Raw genomic sequence first — 20,114 nt, 5'->3', positions numbered from 1 at the left:
TTTATATGTATTTTTTATCTTTTTATTTTTAATGTTCTTTTACTTTATGCTTATATATTTTTTTATTACGAATGCTTTTTGGTCTGCATGACATACGATTTATATGCTGTTGTATACTTTCCACTCATAGTAACATTCAATTTTTAGCTTGGCGTTTTTTACTGAAGAAAGCGAGCCTAAAATTTCTTGGGACGGTGGGAATCCGCTAGGTGTCGAGCTGTGCGAACGTGTGTCGCATGGGAACCGCAATTTTGACGACTTTTTCGGTGGCCCTGTTTATGACATGGTTCTGAAACCAGTATCGAAAGATTTGTGAAATCAAGCGGCATCCACAGACAACACTTTCGGCTCAGGCAAGCGAATTTTGGACATTTCACGGCCCATTTTCGACGGCGCCGACGCGGGCATGGCGCCTCCGGCGACGCCGCCGCGTCTCCATTCATGGCTAGCCTTAACGCCGACACCACGCCCATGAACATGGATCTATCCGGGCCCGCATCACCATATGTGTTTGAAGGAACCTCTCTAACGGGAGCCAAACTCCTCGACGGGAGTTTGAAAAATGTTTTCTCTGCAACAGAAATTCGGACGCAAGCCCAAGATCGTTAAACAAGGCGCCGCAGGAGACGCGGGAGGGACGCCAGTGCCGACACCTTCCTCCCCACCAGCGACGCAGTCAATCGCCAGTACGGGGGCTCACGCAACAAAGAAGGGCACCACATCCTACACAGCAAGCAAACTGAAGCCCCGACCACCACCCAAGACCAGAAGGGGCCCGATTCCACTTCTGCCGGACGGGGAGTATAAGATCGTGTTTCGTCCCTACTGCCCCGTCAAGCTCACGGACTTGTGCGTGGCTCAACTACTACACGTAGTTTGCACCGCAAAGAAGATTTCGAGACAGGTGGCGGCAGACAACGACCACCTGCGGATCCGCCCGGATAACAACACCTTTACCGTAAGCACGCCGGACGAGACGCGTGCCAAAACCTACGCAGCGCTTAAGAGCCTCAGCGTCGGAGAGGAGAAGTACGAGATGAGCGCGTATGTTCCACCGCCAGGCGACTCAAGGTAAGGAATTGTCTTCAATGCCTACAGCTACGAAACGGACGCGGAGATATATGCCGTGTTCTGGAAGCGTAACCCCAACCTTAACGTGGTCGGCATCCGGTACCTGTCATGTGACGTTCGACTATTTCCTTTTCATGACCGTGTCAAGGCATGTTATAACTGCAGGAAAAGAGGATATCGGACAGATGTGTGCCCGTTACCTCGTCGGAACCTGTATCGCTGATGGGGCGGGTAGCAACCATCCCATCGGAAGGGGTGCAGCCTACATGCACCTCCATGTGCATCATATACACCGAGGGCCACACCAGCGGTAGCAGTAACTGCAAGTACCGCTTCATCAAGCGCAAATACTGGAGTGGCGTTGACATCGATGGGAAGCAAGGGTTGGATGATCGAGCGGATGAGCGAGGCAGGTCCAGACCCCGGGAGAAGCGCCAGCCGGAGAACGGGCACAGGAGTCGTTCATCCTCCTTCCCGCCTCTGAAAGATGGTCGTGGACGGTCCTCGTCAAAAGGCCGCAACCTCTGGCGAAAAAGGTCCAGTCGGGAGAGGAGCCGATCGGTCGGCCGGGTGGAAGCAGGACGAGGATATAGCAGCTCTTCGTAAACAGGCGAAGGAGATGTCAAATACCTTACTAGATTTGCAATCCCACATTAAGGAACGCAGCAAGCCAAAACAAAAATACGGGGCAAAAGCGATGGCAGACGCGCCAGTACAGGCACCAAAAGCGACTACGAAAGCAACGCCCACAATAGGAACGTCCGTCTCGGCAGTCGAAGGTTGTTGGTTCGAAACCCACCGCCGGCTACCCACCGGTAAAAATGGGTAGAAGCGTCCCCCGGCTCGGCATCCGGCTTCCTAAGGGGTGTGTGTTTGGAAGAGGCTACGCAAACCCTGCTGCACCCTTGGGGGGCAAAATCAGTTTCGAACACTCAGCCTGCAAAAGTAGTTCATGATTCAGATGAGGGATTCAGTTGACCTTCAGGATTCGCCAGTTCGATGATTTTTAAATGAGTTCGCTCAACTAGAGTTCAGCAGATGAGAATGAATCCCAGTCTTCGAAGAGAGTTCGGCATGCTGCGCCATCAGAAAAAAAAGCCACAAATGCGCTTCTACCGAACGAGGCAGATTTAAGGTTGCTTCTCGGCGCAATTTATCTCTGGTTCGTCAAGGCAACTCTGGTCAAGACCTTTTTCCCGAACATCTCATCCCAGAAGAGCCGAGCACAACGTCGAGGGAAAGCGTGTACCAATTTAAAAACCGGTGGGTACCCGGCGGCACTGGGGATCGAGCCCAGCCCCTCTCGAATGGGAGGCGGATGCTCTACCACGAGGCAATGGACCCAAAACAGAAACGCGATGAACACCGAAACGGTGAACACGCTAAAAAAAGCAGGTCCCTCCAGATAAACAGGAGGAGGTTGAGCAGAACGAGCCGAAGAGGAGGCAGGTTCCCTCGGAGGAAGGCAGGTGCACTTTAGAGGCTAGGTCAGACCTCTTAACACAGCTGAAAGAGCGCATGGACGCTCAAGACGCTAGAATAAATGCCCTCGAAAATGAGCGAGCAGCCAGGATCACTGCCCTGGAGACCAAATTGGAGCACTTAGTTGTGTTTATGAAGAGAAGATTTGATGAGCTTACGCTGCTCACTTCTGAGAAACTCCGAATTCAAGATGGCATTCCAACAAACGCCCACAACAAATGAGGGTGTGGCAATTGAACTGCAGGGGTGTGGAAGGAAGAAGGGCCACCTACATTCTCCAGAAAAAGCAGCGCTAAAAAGACGTGGACACAGACGAGACGACAAGAACGGGCGCTGCATAAACTTGCACATTAAAAATGTCGAGATGTTGCCCGATATTATATTGCTCCAAGAAAACAACAGGCTAGTTTCTCTAGCCAATTCACCTGTTTTTCATTATCTTTCTGGGCGCATGCGCCTGTTTCCCCTCACGGATTACGTTCGTCTTGGCTGGCCTGGTTTCTTTCAGTCGGAAGTTAGCGCCTGTGTTGTGTCTGTCTTTCTCTGTCCCTTTGTCCCGTTTTGCGCTACTCTCACTTTCCATGGAGCACATTACCAATTAGGCGTGGCGGAGAAGCGGGATTTCCTCACGACCATCTTAGTTCACAGGAATATCACAGCGATCCAGCATGCGATTGAAGGCGCCAATGCGGATTACATGCTAGTAGAGGTGGTTTATAGAAAAAAAGGGGACCCAAACGTCTTTATCCTTAACGTATACAGCTCCCTTAAGGACAGGAGCTCGGGCGTCCCGGACCTCCTCAAGCGTGCGGCAAAGCTTGCGGGTGGGCGCAGCTTCTCGTCTTTGGGGACTTCAGCGGTGCGACATGCGGCGTGAGGATATCTTAAGGGCGAACCGAAGCTATGGGAAATCATTCAGGACCTGGGATTAGCAATCTTGAACGACCCACAACATCCAACCCGTATAGGGAATAGCGTTAGTAAAGATACGAGCACCGACCTCACGTTGACGAGGACCGTTCAGAGGGCTGAGTGGCTCAATACTGGAGTGCCATTGGGCAGCGACCACTATGTGGTCTCTGTTATCTTCGACACGGTGTAACACAAACGTAGAACGGCCCCGGTTAAAATTACTGATTTGGATAGATTCCGCACCATCTGAGAGACGCTGTCAGGAGGTGGCACCAGCGATCTGGATGCCTGGGTAAGCGATCTCAAGCGAGACACAGAGCGCGCCATCGGACAGGTGGACACCACCGAAGAACACACTGCGGCCGACCAACTGCTCAAGCACATGTGAGAGGCACACGCGTCCCTATTGGGCAGCTGGTAGTCGGGCAAGCATAATGGGAGGGTCACACACGGCATTTCCAGGTTGGAACGAGAGATTACAGACCAAGCCAATGAACTCAACAGGCTACAGTGGTGGCAGATATGTGACGAATTAAACGGGCAACTAGGAAATAGGAAATTGTGGCTTCTGCTGTGGCACCTCCTAGACACGACTGAGACTTACCGCCGTATTCAAGAACGACACTTAAGCTGTAAGTACGACTTAAGTGACTCTCCGGTGCTTAGAGCATTTCATAAACAGCACTTTCACTTAAGTCACGATCAAAGGCGCACTTATCGACCCGACAACTTAAGCTGGGCTCTCTGCTAGCTTAAGTGACACTTTCCGCATTTCGACATGGCCGAGTCCTACCGCAGTTTTTCCGACTTCGTCAACTTCTGTGCTCGCGCCGCCGAAATCGCCGAGGACAGAGCGTACAGGTACGCGCGCGCTCCGCGGCCAGTGCTCAGGGATCGGCAAAACCCCATGGACATATACAACGATGCCGAATTCTTGAGCAGGTACCGCTTCTCGAAGCAAGCGGTGCTGGAGCTGCTTGGGAGGCTTCCGTTGCGCGCCAACACCGACGAACGCGGTCTCCCGGTGCCGCCGCTGCTTCAGCTACTCGTGGCCTTGCGGTTCTACGGCGCGGGGACCTTCCAGATCGTCACCGGTGATCTTGTGAACGTGTCTCAACCGACAGTGTCGCGGATCATCGCGCGCATATCGCACATGATAGCCGAGACATTGTTCGCGGAGCTCGTGAAGTTCCCGAGCGCCGCCGAAGCCCCGGGAGTTATGGAGGAATTTTACGCAGTGGCGAAGTTCCCTGGCGTGACCGGCTGCATCGACTGCACCCACATCCCCATAAAGAGTCCGGGAGGAAATGATGCAGAAGTCTTCCGCAACAGGAAAGGATACTTCTCCATCAATGTTCAGGTAAGTTCTGCGACAAAAAAAAAATTATGTTCGGCGAACTGAGAAAAAATAATGTTCAGTATTCGGCGGGAGGCACCATTTAATGCTTCGGAATGCCCTTCGCACTATAATCGGTTCCAAGGTATTGAAGTATTGAGCTAATGACTGCATGTCAGCCACCCTTCGATACCATACTTGGAGAAGCCAGCATTTCAGTTGCCCTGGCGCAAACAGGGGTCGAGGCTGCCTTACTACCGTAATTGTATTTTTAATTTTCTCTTCTCCTCGCGTTATATTAGTATTGATAACATAAATTCGTAATTTCACCATCGTTACGTTGTTGCTGCTGATAATCACAACAATAACAGCATAACAAAAGAATATGTTGCTACTAACAAACAGTTCTGTGAAAAATGTTTAAATCGGCGATTTTTCCTGGATTTGCAGCGGAGTACAGGCCGTAGGAATATTGTGTTGTATGCAAACTTTAATTCTTATTTTTGAGTAGAGTAAGCTTTGACAATAATTACCTGGTCCTATTTCATCACAAATAAGCCTTCGTTTTAACTGTTTTCAATGCAGAGGTAACCTATTACAGTAGCAAGTTGTTTTGCATATGTAGCACATGCCTTCAGTAATGACAGGCATGAAAATAACATAACAGTACGAGACAAGTGTGCATTGTTGCTGCAACTTTTTTATGCAGTGTCGAGGAATATAAATTGCTCAAAACAAGCAGTGTTGATGTTATATGCAAGTGGTTTACACAAGCACACATTTTTATTCAGCTGGCCTACACTATTTCCTTCCATATTCCAGATAAACATTCTCGCCGCAGTGCAGGTCAAGTCGATCTTACTCGTGCTAATTTATTTATTTTGCAGGCAATCACAGGTCCCAAACTTCAGTTTCTGGACCTCGTTGCCAGCTGGCCCGGTTCGGCTCATGACAGCCGCATTTTTGATAACAGTCGGGCCAGGGTGCAGTACGAACAGGGGGACATTCCCGGCATCCTTCTTGGTGACATGGGCTATGCATGCAGGCCATACCTGATGACTCCTTTGAGAGATGATGTTCTACCAGGAAGTCCACAGTACAAGTAAGTTCAAGCTGTAGTTTTAACAAAGGTAAAGGCAGCTCTCAATAAAGAAAACGTTTATTTTCTACAGGTATAACAAGTCACAAATAAGAACGCGATGCAGCATCGAGCGAACCTTCGGGGTGTGGAAGAGAAGGTTTCCATGCCTCGACATGACACTACAAATCAAGACGGCCACGGTGCCTATAGTGATTACGGCATGTGCGGCGCTGCACAACTTGGGCCGGCTGCTCAAGGACCCCGTCCCACCCGCTCTACTGTACGATGCCACTCGTGATTGTACTGCGCCTGTTCCTGTCTCTAGAGCAGCCCAGCCGCCAGCCACAGTGCCACTAGTGGATTCGGCAAGTGGTTTTAAAACTAGAGACAGGATCATTGCCCAGTACTTTCACTGAGGGGCATCATCATGCTGGACATACAACTTGCAGAAGTAATGTGTGAAGGACAACTATCTTTTTCCTTGCCTTGTTTCTACATAAAAATCTACATCCTAGCCTTCCCTTCAAGAGTTCACTATTACCCATGAAATATTGTTTCTTGTTGCATTGCACATGTTTCAAATATTTCTTAAAATTGGTATAAAAATTTTAAATTGTGGTGTTTAATGCCCTGATATGACATGAGTTATAAAAGAGGCTCTAATGGAAGGCTTGGGAATAATTTAGAACAACTGGAGTCGTTTAACATGCGCCGACATGGAATAGCACGACATAACATTGTGCACTTCTCTGGTTCTTGCATTTTCGCCCTTATTACCTGCGAAAAAACTGTTTCTCTTGCACCTGTGTATCTCTGCTTTCACAATATTAGTAGTGTTGTACTGAGACTGTACTGTATCATTTTCTGTATCATAATGTATCATATTGTACTGTATCATATTTCACTGATTTTTTCATGCACTGTTGCACTACACCAGTTTTTATTTCCTTATTTGTTGTTGTGTCCGCCAGGTAGTTACGCGCAGTGACCGAATGCTCAGCGAGTGCTACCTTGGCCGACTAACAGCTGGGCGCCCCCTGCAGCTGTAGTGAACATTGTGCTGTGCGCGTTTTTATTGCTTCACCATGAACTAATCACGTGCGCAACCTGTACATATTTATTATTGTGTAAATAGTTTTTGTGTACATTACCTCTCCCCCCCTATCCTCTCTTCCTGTCCCCTCACCTCTTTCATTTCATTTCTCCATTCTGCCTGCTATCGTTCATTTCTGCTGGCCCAACTCAGGTGCTTCAGTATCGATGGTAGGCTAGCAAAAATATTTTCCTTTCTTTTTTTTATTATTTTAATAAACCACTTAATTACTTACTTGCTTGTTGTACATTTGTAAATGATCCACCGAGCGTCCGGTTCAAGCCTTCAGACTTTTACAGCCTCGGCGGCATATGATTACGTATGCACCATAATTCTTCCTGCTTCTAATAAATGCCAATTTCATCCAAATTGCTTAGCGAAACCCTCTAAGGACATATAGATTTCAAGCAAGGCAGGAATCGCTGATTAGCATGCACCTACACCCTGCCACACAGCTACAAAAAATTATGGTCAGTGACTACATTCCTTCACTTCGATTGCAATACCTGACCACAGAAAGCTTTGTTGAACTCTTGAGTATGTAAATTGTTGAACAAAGCACGGATAAGTTATGACGAAGATATGGCGAATCATGCAACTCACTGTGCACACAGCTGCCTCCAAGAAACCTTCAAGTTTCAATGTCATTTGGAAGAACGGGCAGTTGGAGCCTAGATTTTGTTGTTTAAAAACGCCTGTGCCAGCACTTAGAAAAACCTACTCACTGTGCACATCCATGCGTGGTGCCGGAAAATTAGGAGGTTAGACACAAGCGGTTTTTGCAAGCCACTAGCTCAAGCCCCTAATTTCAAGTGACCTCCCGGACATACAGCTTCTATGTTATGGATATGAGAAAATGCCAGTGCAAAGCTTTGTATCACACAAAATTGCATTCGTTGCGGCCAAAGGTACCAAAGTGCGAAAAGGAAATTGTTCTATCTTTCTAACAGCCAACTGAAACATAAATTCATCCCGGTACAAGGACCAAGCCTATGACTACTGCCCTTTGGGGCAGTTGCTCTAGAAACCAAGCTAATCAGGATGGCTAGCAGATGCCAGTGCAAGACTGAACTGGTCAACTTGGAAATAAGAATGGGGAAATTACGCGGTTGTCCTCGGTGAAGGCTGGCAATATGGGTCCAGTAATGTTGGCAATGGTAATCAATGAACCTCTCAAGTGGCATATCAGTGAAGAAACAGCCCAGCAATGGTCTGTTTTCACTGATTCAAAAGCAGCCCTCCAAGCGCTACAATCTGCTCGTCATGGGTTCCATGAACAACTTGTTGCCGAAATCCGAGAGCTCCACCACACAGCCACCAACAAAGGGCACGATATTGTTTACCATTGGCTGCAAGGACACAGCGGCATCACAGGCAACCACCATGCGGACGAGACCGCGCGAACAGCTCTCCACGAGGGTGATTGTGTGTCCATCCCCATCACGAGACCCGACGCAGCACTGTTGCGGGACATCACGCTTGCCGCGTGGAATTCAGGCTAATTCTCGCATTTGCCTTTAAAAACCTTAGACCCAGATCTAAAGCTTTGGCTTCCATCTGGCCTACCGCGATGTGAAGCAACTTTGTTGCGTCGCCTGTGGCTTGGTGTAGCTTTCACCAAGCACTACTCCTTCTTAATAGGTATGTGTGACAGCCCTGCTGTGCCATCTGCGGGTGTGATGAGACTATAGCCCACATTCTTTGTGAATGCCCTGCCTACAGCGCTGAAAGACAGTCTCGCTGCCGTGCACTGGAGAATCTAGACCTGCACCCACTGACGGGTGCAGGTCTAGATTCTCCTCACTACTTTCCCCCCGTGCAGGGTAGCAAACCGATTATTCACTGGTTAACCTCCCTGCCCTTCCTCCTAATCCTCCTGAGAAAACCATCCCACCCATTTCTCTCATGTGTAGTTTGAGAGTTTATAGGTTCTCTTAAAATTTGTTTAGCATATGCCATGGTTTGGTGAACAGTGTTTTCCACAACTCAAGGAAGTTTTGTAAACCGCACTGTTACAAAATGAAGAAAAAACCCTGAGTGCACTTGGTGCTGCATTTTATTTGCTTATTTATGCAATACCCACAGTGGCCAACACTGGGGCAGGAACATCACACACAAGCAAAAAACTTGACAGTGTTCCCCACCAAAAGTGCCCATAAAGTGAGTTGGCCGTAATAATGAATTGTGAAGAAAAAGAAGCAAATATTCTTTAAATAAAGCTTTATGGCTGCAGCCTGCTATAGTGGCACGTGGAAATGGGGAAACACGGGAGCGTTATTGTAATCGCGAGGAGCTTTAAAACAATCAATATCAATATACAAGGGGTACAACATCTGGTAGAGGCACTTGGGATTTGGTTGTCATCGCTGTCCATAATAACAAGACAAAAATACATATGTCCCAATAGGCTATATGCATTTTCACCCTGTCCATTGTCTCGACATAGACATTGGATTTGAATGAGGCATAAATACAATCCGAAAGTTTGGTCCCAGAAAACCTGCCCCTTTCAATAGGGGTAAAATTAACATGGCATGACTGTACATTAGATTCAGCAGATGATCATACATGGTACAAAGCTGTAAAGAAACCTATGCGCTATGCAAAAGAAATAATGAGAAAAAAAACATTGCTGGAAAACGACTGTACCAAACAAAGGAAGAAAAGTAGATTTCAAAACAGCATTCACTTACATATGCAGGAAACCTGGGAATTAGCAAAAAATAGCACTACGCACACTTCAAAACATCAAACAGGAAATGTAGCAGAGGCGCTTTTTAAACCAGCTTTTAGTCTACTGCCGTGGTTCCGGGAAAGAAGTGGCTGGACCACAAGAATCTCTAAAAAGTGCAGTCAACCAACCCCGTAGAAAGTGCCAAGTCGGCCTCAAAGTGGCAGTTACGTCCTCATGAAATAACTCACGGCAGGAGTGCCGCGCTCTTTTCCTCTACTGATTAATAAGAACGACAAAACATTTGGTTCAAACAGAACACATTACTAAAACCATACTGCACAACCATGTGTCAATGCGTCAACGACCGTATGAGGCAGCACCGCACTTCGCTGCAGCCAGGCAACACAGCAAATCTTCCAAGACATTGCAACCACTGCAAAGACTGCACCCCTCTGTTCCATAATGTCAACATCATCGGCCGCGGCAAAACACAGATAGAACGAGAAATCTTAGAAGCTTTTAAAATCAAGCAGTTAGGAACTGAATGCGTCAGCGACAGCTCTGTCAGGTTCACGGCAAAAGAATACACTTTCATGAATGGGACATAGGTTGCCACATGTTTCTTCGCTCGCTTAATCAGTTTGTGTTTGCTGTTTTGATAGTGTTTGTGGTGCTCACGTGCATGTGTGCCCTGTTCGAATGTTGGCGAAGTAAAGAATTTTCAGTTGTGTTTCCAGCGTTGTCCTGTGTACTTCTCCTCCTTGTGGTTGCGTCCTTTTCGCTGGTTTTCCTCATACCATGCACCAACTGGCCCAACAAGCTACGCTTCTTCAACGCCCGACAAGGGTGTTCGCCGGTTAAATTTCGCGGTTTTTCTCGCCACGAATCGTGCGCATTTTTGTGTACATAATGCATTATCTCTTGAGGGTGAAGTAAGCTTTGTTTCTTGAAGTTTACTTTTTTTTGCACTAGGGCGCAGCACAATGTTCTCAATACTAGAGCCGCCAGAGCGTTCTCACTTGAGCACGGAACGCACGTTGGCGCGGTTCGTTGACAAGCATGGCAACGTTTTCACCGCGTGCGTTTTTCGGTGGTGCATTTAGCGAAAGCGAAGACGACTTCAGTGAGGAAGAGAATTACGTGCCTCCATCAGACAGTGATGACAGTTCTTCCACTGAAGCGAGTGACGATGACGACGGCGGCGGTGGAGACAGCACCTCTGTTGACACACAAAACAGTGCGCGACCACGTGCTGCGGACTGGAAGGTGTACGCGGATAATATGCCCGATTTCACACAATTTCCCTTCACTGTCACGAACCCAGGATCACAAGTAAGCACTTGTAATCTCAACTCTGAGCTGGAATATTTTCAGCTGTTTTTTACAGACGACCTGATGGACAATATTGTGCGCGAAACAAACCGCTATGCGCGTGAAAAGATTTCGAGTGCCGGTGAGCTTCCAAAGGACTCAATTTGGAAGGACTGGGAAGACGTGACCTTGACAGAATTCAAGGCTTTTCTTGGTGTAATCATAGACATGGCCTTGAATCCAAAACCAGAACTGAAGGAGTATTTTAGCCAAGATATTGTCAACAAGATGCCTTTCTTCCCGCACGTTTTCTGCCGGAAAAGATTTCTGCAAATGTTTTGGATGTTGCACGTTGCCCCGTGCCATGATGCCTCTTCAGGTCGGCCGGCAACACGTGGAAGCAAGATCAGGGACGTCGTGCATTACATCGACGCGAAATGCAGAGAGCATTTCAGAGCCGGCCCCAAAATTTGCATCGATGAGAGCACTGTTGGCTTCAAGGGCCGTGTCTCGTTCAAATGCTACAATCCACAGAAGCCAACCAAATGGGGCATGCGTGTTTACGCACTTGCTGACTGCCAAACGGGGTACATTTCGGCAATCGAGCCCTACTACGGGGCAGCACAACTGACAGTCTCGGCCGTCCCGAGCTGCCCTTCACCTGCAGGATTGTTCTTCACTTGCTCCAGAAAGTGCAGCAAGCTACGCCGGGGAGTGGCTACCACCTCTACACAGACAGATTTTACACTTCTCCAATGCTTGCCGAGGAGTTACTTCTACAGAGAGTACAATTGACTGGTACCGTGATGCCAAATCGCAAGCAAATGCCACAGCAGGTCAAGAAAAAACTGAAAAAGGGCGAAGTGGCAGCTTTCAGAAAAGGACGCTCCTACATGGTGCTTTAGTGGCGAGACAAGCGTCAAGTGACGATGCTCAGTTCTGCCCACAATGTATCTCTCAAAGAAATGACGAGGACACAAGCAGGTGGAAAGAAAGTGACGTTGAAGAAACCAGTGGTCATATGTGACTACACAGAACACATGGGTGCAGTTGACCGTGCGGACCATTACTGCGCCAGCTATGCATTTTGTCGAAAGACAATGAAATGGTGGCGAAAGCTTTTTTTTTGGCTTTTGGAAGTTTCCACCGTAAATAGCTTTATTTTGAGGCGCACACAGCTGCAGAATCGTGGTGAGAAAGAACAGCGACACCTGCAGTACCGCCGCAACCTCATCCAACAGCTGGTGGGTGACATGAGGGCTAGAGCCAAAAAGCGCGGCCCGTCTGCGCGGAAGGAGTGCGAGGAAAGGCTAGATGGGACGAGCCATTTCATATACAAGCTGCCAGGCCGAAGCAGCAGGGCCTGTGCAGTTTGTAGCGATAGAAAAACAAGCGGAGGCCGGAGGGAAACTGTGTGTTTTTCTGTAAAACCTGCAGTAACAACCCTGGCCTGACCCAGGAGAATGTTTCGAGCGCTATCACACGCTTCCGAAATATCGGTAGAGAAGTTGCCAGCAAAATGCAATAGAAAAAATAAATATCCTTTGAGTTTTTCTTCCACAGTTTGTGTTTTTCTTCGCGGCGCCACAAACTGGCAAAATAGTTTCGGACCAGGACAGCCGGAAAGTGGGTAAAAGATTCGGAAAGTGGGTAAAAGTTTCGGAGTGAGTTGGCCGTAATAATGAATTGTGAAGAAAAAGAAGCAAATATTCTTTAAATAAAGCTTTATGGCTGCAGCCTGCTATAGTGGCACGTGGAAATGGGGAAACACGGGAGCGTTATTGTAATCGCGAGGAGCTTTAAAACAATCAATATCAATATACAAGGGGTACAACATCTGGTAGAGGCACTTGGGATTTGGTTGTCATCGCTGTCCATAATAACAAGACAAAAATACATATGTCCCAATAGGCTATATGCATTTTCACCCTGCCCATTGTCTCGACATAGACATTGGATTTGAATGAGGCATAAATACAATCCAAAAGTTTGGTCCCAGAAAAACTGCCCCTTTCAATAGGGGTAAAATTAACATGGCATGACTGTACATTAGATTCAACAGATGATCATACATGGTACAAAGCTGTTAAGAAACCTATGCGCTATGCAAAAGAAATAATGAGAAAAAAACATTGCTGGAAAACGACTGTACCAAACAAAGGAAGAAAAGTAGATTTCAAAACAGCATTCACACACATATGCAGGAAACCTGGGAATTAGCAAAAAATAGCACTACGTACACTTCAAAACATCAAACAGGAAATGTAGCAGAGGCGCTTTTTAAACCAGCTTTTAGTCTACTGCCGTGGTTCCGGGAAAGAAGTGGATGGACCACAAGAATGTCTAAAAAGTGCAGTCAACCAACCCCGTAGAAAGTGCCAAGTCGGCCTCAAAGTGGCAGTTACGTCCTCATGAAATAACTCACGGCAGGAGTGCCGCGCTCTTTTTCTCTACTGATTAATAAGAACGACAAAATATTTGGTTCAAACAGAACACATTACTAAAACCATACTGCACAACCATGTGGCAGCTAAAAACAGAATCTGCATGCTTTTACCCTGCATAAAACCATACTACAAACTGGATATAGCAACTGGCTATCTTTAAGGGGGTTTAATGTCCCAAACTGAGTCGGGTTACGAGGAACGCAGTAGTGAATGGCTCCGTAAATATAAACTCCTTGGGGTTCGTTAACGTGCACTGACATCACACGGTACACAAACCTCTAGAATTTCGCCTCCACCAAAATTCAACCGCAGCAGCTGGGATCGACCCTACGGCTTTTGCGTCAGCAGCCGAGCGCCATAACCACTGAGGCAATGCAGCAGCTTGACTATCCTAAACACTACAGACATTCTGTAGTAAAAAGCAACTAAGAGAAGCTGGATGAGGTTGAAATTCAAGCAAGACTTAAATGCGCTGTGAAACACCTTCCGAGGAGAGCACATCAACTCTCTCAATCACTGCATTTGCTTGTCATGAACATCCGAGCCAAATAATACACCTCTACACCTGCAGAGAACCCACAATCATGCGCCAAAGTTGGCCAGCACTTCCCGGAGACTTACATGCTCGCGCCCTTCTCCATCGCTCACAAATGCGTATATAAGTTGAGAGATGGCTACTGGTTGCATTCTTTCAGACGTCGGGCAGCTACTATGGCCACGGCCAGTAAGCCGCGTAGCTCTGGTGGGTCAGGAAGCTTTGCACCCCGGAGGTGGGGCCGGCAGAGGAGCGCCGACCTTCCAGCGTGCAAAGTGTGATGAGAGGAGAGAATTCAAATTTTGACTGCAGAGAGCTCAGCCGCTACAAAGCGCGTTAAAAAAATTCTTGCTACACAATATTCGTGAACTGGCATGCTTTAACGTCCCAGGCATATTGTAACTTTACTAGAGCCCCTTTCAGAACTCATATAAGAGGTTACAAATTTTTCACCTGCTGCGATGGCTCAGGGGCTATGGTACTAGCCTCTTGGCTGTGGCAGCTGCATTCGTTAGGGGGCAAATTGCAGACTCCTGTGTTCTATGCGATGTCAGTGCACATTAAAGAACACCGTCTGGCATTATATCGACTTCATCTGGCTCCTTATTTGTATACCCCCCCCCCACTTCATCCCTTCTCTCAGGCGACTTGGCCATAGTTGCAGTGCTTTCATTTTTCAGATTATGTCCCCCTGCCCCAACTCCAACATCACCCTCCTCACAGTTCCCCCTTTACTGCTTTTATCTGCAGCTCCAAAAGGATCTTTTTCGACCGTTTCAAGTCATTCTTAAGCTTAAGATTTTCCATCTCGAGCTGATGGACTGCCGCTCGCTTTGCGAGCTTGTCGCGGTGGTCTGCTCGTAAGAGTCTCATCCGCAGCCGGTGCTCTTTACACTTTTGTGCCCTCTCGGCAGAAATATCGTTAAGGCGAGCTGCTAGCTCTTGCTCGACCAGCGACTGCCTATGCATGCCCGCAGTGCGGCTGGTACCTGCTGCGCTTTCTGCAGAGGCAGCAGGAAGCACTGAGGGTGAGGGTGCTGCGGCTGCCGGTGTTGCCGGAACAAAAAAACCGCTTGGCGCAGAGGGCACAGCAGGCGACTGCCTCTGTGAGCTCATGCGGCTGGTACCTGCTGCCCTTGCTGTAGAGGCAGCAGGAAGCACCGAGGGTGCTGCGGTTGCCGTTGTGGCTGATGTTAAGGAGGCTGCCATGGCCACTGGCTCCTCTTCCATTTGCTCATCTTGCTGCGGGCTACCCTCTTCATAGTGCCAGGACCACAGCGGGTCCTCTGCATCACCTAATGCGGAGGAAGTGCTTACTATTAGACCTTGAAATGAGGGCAAATCCAATGCAATGTCGCTTTAGATCAAGAAACACTTCAATCTTTGCTAGTACTGAGGCTACCTTAGCCTTTGAATGGTTTACAATGAAGTGGGTACTTTAAACGCATTCTGCGCTATTTTGTACGCTTGTATTCGTTGCTTTCAATGTCCTTCAGGTGACATTTTACCATTTTTGGTCGTGCAGTAACTCAATCAATGCTTCCGTTAGAGTTCGTTTATGTAACAAAACAGGAGGCATAAAACATGCACTTAGCCTGCTTCGAAGGGAAACATTTCCGGAATACATTCGTCACATACACTGCCAATCATGCTCCTTGGATGACCACCTTAGAAAATATGTTCGGCCAGTGCATTCGCACCTCTTAGCTGTAGCTTTGATAACACTGGTCACACAGGCCAATATTTTTATGACAGGTCAAGACAACACAGATGGCACAGAAAATTGGACATGGCTACAGCTGTTATGCACACTTTTAATGACAGAAGAGCTCATATGCTCAGAAAAAAAAAACAAAATAATAAGCACAGAAGCAGCCTACAACAGCAAAAATGGTCAGACACAAGCGCCAGGCAGGGATGCTGCAATTCATTTTGCTGGAGTGTTTCATCTAATCCTCTAGGCATAAAAACAGAAAAGCAGTACATACACAGAATATGTATTCCAAGAAAAATAATCTCATATATATTTTTTGGAGCTTGCAGTACAATATATATATATATATATATATATATATATATATATATATATATATATATATATATATATATATATATATATATATATATATATATATATATATATAAAATAAGTCATACCACTGGCTCTTGGAATAGAACCATCTTGAGTGCGCGAAAGCAGGGCGGCCACCGATGGTGTGGGTTGGGACTCGCCGCCTGGGTCTGCTTGGTGGCGATCACTGTCGAAGGGGTTCGCCAAGCGAACCCCCATGTGGGATGCGACACTGCCAACTCTTTGCAGGTCTTCAGTGAGCTGGCTGGGGGCCGCTGAGCCGCCGCCTAGGTATTCACAGAAAGCGCTGTTACAACCACTGGAAAAATCCCTCGATGAATATTCACAAACACTAAGCACATTCGACATGAACGCCAAAGTATCTTTCAGAATTTAAGCGCTACGAAGCAACGAAAACATGCATGTTTATCCGCGCAAGCTGGAGCCTTTTTCTCTGACAGAAGCACGATATTTGCATTTATTTAGTAATACTCTCCGGGTGAAACAACCTTAAACATGCTGACTCCAAACTGCGGGTGCGTGAAAGCTAGATACTAACTGTGGCGGTGAAAACGCACAGCAAGAAAATTGGCAGCACAAGTTCCAGCACCTCACAGTTCACAATTGGTAGCGAGGTGCTGGAAGTGGCAGAGGAACAGGTCACTTAGGGCAACTAGTGACAGCTGATCCGAATCATCAACGGAAATAATAGAAGGATAAGAATGGAATGGAGTGCATATGGCAGGTTTTCTTAGATCATGAATGTCAGTGTACCACTGTTCCTCAAGAGAAAAGTGGAGGCTAACGAAAAGGGTTCAGCTTAAGTTAAGGACAACACAGCGAGCGACGGAAAGCAAAATGGTAGGTGTAACGTCAAAAGACCAGAAGCAGGCAGAGTGGGCAACTTCTTTTCAATTTTAGGGCGTTATTAATGTAGAGCACAGTGGAGCTGGGCTCACTGGCTTCATAGACAGTCTTTAAAATGCTTAATTTAAGTAACCAAAATCCATCATGTCCCAACAGAAACTGTTAACTGAGCTTTGTTCATGACCATGATTACTAGCATTGAAATAGTATGGATAAACTTTTTTTAAATGCAGTCGATCACTCCTTATGTGCTGAGGTATATATATAGCTGAGGTCAAATTATGAAAAAGGAAATTCGATCAATACCAACGAACGGGAATCGAACCCGCGGTAGCGCGAACAGATCTTTAACGGCTGTTGGGCGAGACCACTACGCTACCGTCGGAGCGAACACACCTCTTGTTAAACTGCTCCACATTCTCGCGCCGTGAATTAGCGTCGTCTTCGACTTTTATTTGCTCCGTCCCGCGGCACTGCCTGCTCACCGTCGTCTTCTACGTAGCACAAATTCATGCTTTCGCTCAGATTCGAATGTCGTAAACATTCTCTGTATTTTTTTATTTATTTATTTTTTTGAGGGGCGGAGGGGGAATCTAGTTATAAAATGCAGGCAGCAAGCAATCGGAACAGTTCTGTAATCTGGGAGAGAACCTCTGAATTCGTCAGCAAAAAAGAATCAAAGATGAAAGAAAACAGGACTTACCGGTCTTAAATATCTCCCGGTTGTCGTCCGCTTTCGCCTTTCGCCACTTATTTTTCCAGTTCTCCCAGCATTTCTTCAGCTGGAGCCATGTCCGTGGGCTCACGTTGTGACTGGAGTTGAACTGGGTTTCTATAAGCTCCCACTCTTTCCTTTTCCGTGCAACTGACACTGCATCAGTTCTCTTGTTCTCTAGTACGGCCTTGTGCTTGTCGACGAGGTCGAGGAGAAGATCTCGCTCTACTTTGGAGAAGTTAATTTTGCCCTTCTCCGTTTTCTCCATCACGCGCGCGTCGCAACACAGCACCAAAGAATAACGCAGTACAGAAAACAAAACACACTACAAATGACTACACACTATCAATAAATATAAGACCAAAATATATACGATACAAGCAGTGAATTTACAATTAAAATGCGCGATAACAATATAAAGCAGAGACAAAGAGCTGGCGATGCTGGCGATGATGCAACCGATGGACGCGCGCGAGCGGAAAGACTACGACGTCGACAGGAGCAGTACTACGCGCGCTACTATAGTGACGTCTTTGTTTGTGGCCAGACAAGTAATATTAGTTCTCCAAAGCTAGGCGAAAAAAACTTTTTGTTGTTGTTAAAACGTTAGTTGAGACTTGTACTATGTATTAGCAGCGCTGTTTTGGCGCTTCTGTTCTTTATTTGTTCATGAATTTATTAGATATACAGAAATGTTTGCTTAGCCTCGTTCCCATGGCGCCTACTTACATCTAAAAGCGCTACTTTCATAAGTGCTGCTTAAGTGCCGTTTTTGAAACTTCCTTCGCCACTCATACTTTACTCAGAACTTAAGTCACGAACTTAAGTCACACCTTAAGTGTCGTTCTTGAATACGGCGGTTAGTCTGCGGCTTGGGCGCGCCTGAACCAGATAGCACATCAGTACAATGCCAAAGACGAAGACCTACTGAATGACTTGAAGGATAAGTACCTCTACATGACACAGGGTACGAACGCAGGCGCGGAGTATACTGGGGCGGCGAATGAGGCATAGACGCGGACATCACTGCCACGGAACTGATGGCTGCGATGGGGAGATTTCGAACGTGCTCGGCCGCGGGGCAGTACGGAGTAACTACCAAATCCTCAGAAATCTCCAAGACGACACGGTTCAGGCGCTAACGGACTACATGGCCAAGTGCTGGAAAGGAGGGAGTCTCCTGCCGGCATGGAAACATGCAAGAGTCACTTTAATACCAAAATCCGGCAAGAAGCTGAACATCGAGGACCGTCGACGTATCTCCCTCACGCCGTGCCTGGGTAAGCCCATGGAACACGTGTTTTTCATTCGTCTGCAGAACTACAAAGATATCCATCGCCTCATGCCGCACAAGATGATCGGATTTAGGCTATACGTGTCCGCGTAGGATGTAATGGTGCAACTCTATAGATAAATCGTAGACCTGAAGAATAGCCACGCTAAGCTGAATTGAAAGAAAACGTTTTATAACGTCTCACATGAGGCGATGATCGCCAACCTCTGAAAACTAAACGTAGGGCGACACTGGCGTATATGAGATTTTTTCTCCAACAGGACAACGCAGATAACTATAGGTGAACTCAAATCGGAGATTATACCACTGGGAAATAAGCGTACCCGGCAAGGGTAAATTTTATCGCTCTTTTTATTCAACAGTGCGCTGATTACGCTCCCTGGAAAACTTGACGGCAGAGAGGGTATTAGACATGCCCTATATGCTGATGACGTCACGGTTTGCATTAATCATGAATCGGAGGGGCATATCAAGACGCCCTAACAGAGGCGGCGGACGTCGTAGGCGCCCACGCCCGTTGGGCAGGACTGGAATGCTTCCCACAAAAGTCGGAACTGCTAGTCATCCGTAAAAATGAATGGGCCTGCAAAAGTCAGTCGAATAGGATGCAACTGAAAATCCAAGGCAGCGAAATTCTGGAAGTAGACATGATACGGGTGCTTGGAATGCTTATACAATCCACAGATGCAACAAAGTAACGCCGGACAGGTTGACGACCTCGGTCCAGCAAACCATAAGGCTCATTAAGCGCGTGGCGACACCGCGCCAGCGCATGAGAGAGCGCGACACATGTCGTATCGTTCAGGCTTTCGTCCTTAGTCGGCTTGTGTCCGCCACCGCTTACCTGGATCTCAACAGAGCAGAGAGTGAAAAGCTGAACTGCCTTGGCAGGCGTACAAGGCGGCTCTGGGCGTCCCCAGAAACAAGTGCACCGCGAGACTTCTGTCTCTTGGGGTCCACAACACCCTTGAAGAGCTTATTGAAGCACAACTGACAACGCAAGAGCAGCGGCTCAGGCAGATAGACATGGGACTGTGCATTTTGCAAAGCTTAGGCACACAGGGCGAGGACCCCTCAGGCCAGGTGATTATACCTACAGAGATGCGCGAACGCATTCATGTCAAACCTATCCCCAAGCACATGCAAGCGGACAGCCACGAAAAGCGGAGGGGGCCAGGGCGAAGACGTTAACCAAGCACTACCGAGGGGACGATAGTGCCGAGTA

General features: G+C 47.4%; 1 protein-coding gene across 1 annotated transcript; it reads right to left on the bottom strand.

The window, feature by feature from the left end:
• Positions 1-14,659: 14,659 nt before the first annotated feature.
• Positions 14,660-18,447, bottom strand: LOC144098227 (myb/SANT-like DNA-binding domain-containing protein 3). The gene is made up of 3 exons (XM_077630721.1): positions 17,584-18,447; positions 16,100-16,300; positions 14,660-14,796 (listed from the first exon to the last, which is right to left on the bottom strand). Exons 1-3 carry the CDS (start codon positions 17,861-17,863, stop codon positions 14,660-14,662), a joined length of 618 nt encoding a protein of 205 aa, XP_077486847.1. The 5' UTR covers positions 17,864-18,447.
• Between the last annotated feature and the right edge of the window lie 1,667 nt (positions 18,448-20,114).

This window comes from Amblyomma americanum, chromosome 7 (genome assembly GCF_052857255.1).
Source record: "Amblyomma americanum isolate KBUSLIRL-KWMA chromosome 7, ASM5285725v1, whole genome shotgun sequence".
Lineage (NCBI taxonomy): Eukaryota > Metazoa > Arthropoda > Arachnida > Ixodida > Ixodidae > Amblyomma > Amblyomma americanum.
This window is presented reverse-complemented; position numbering and strand designations above follow the sequence as displayed.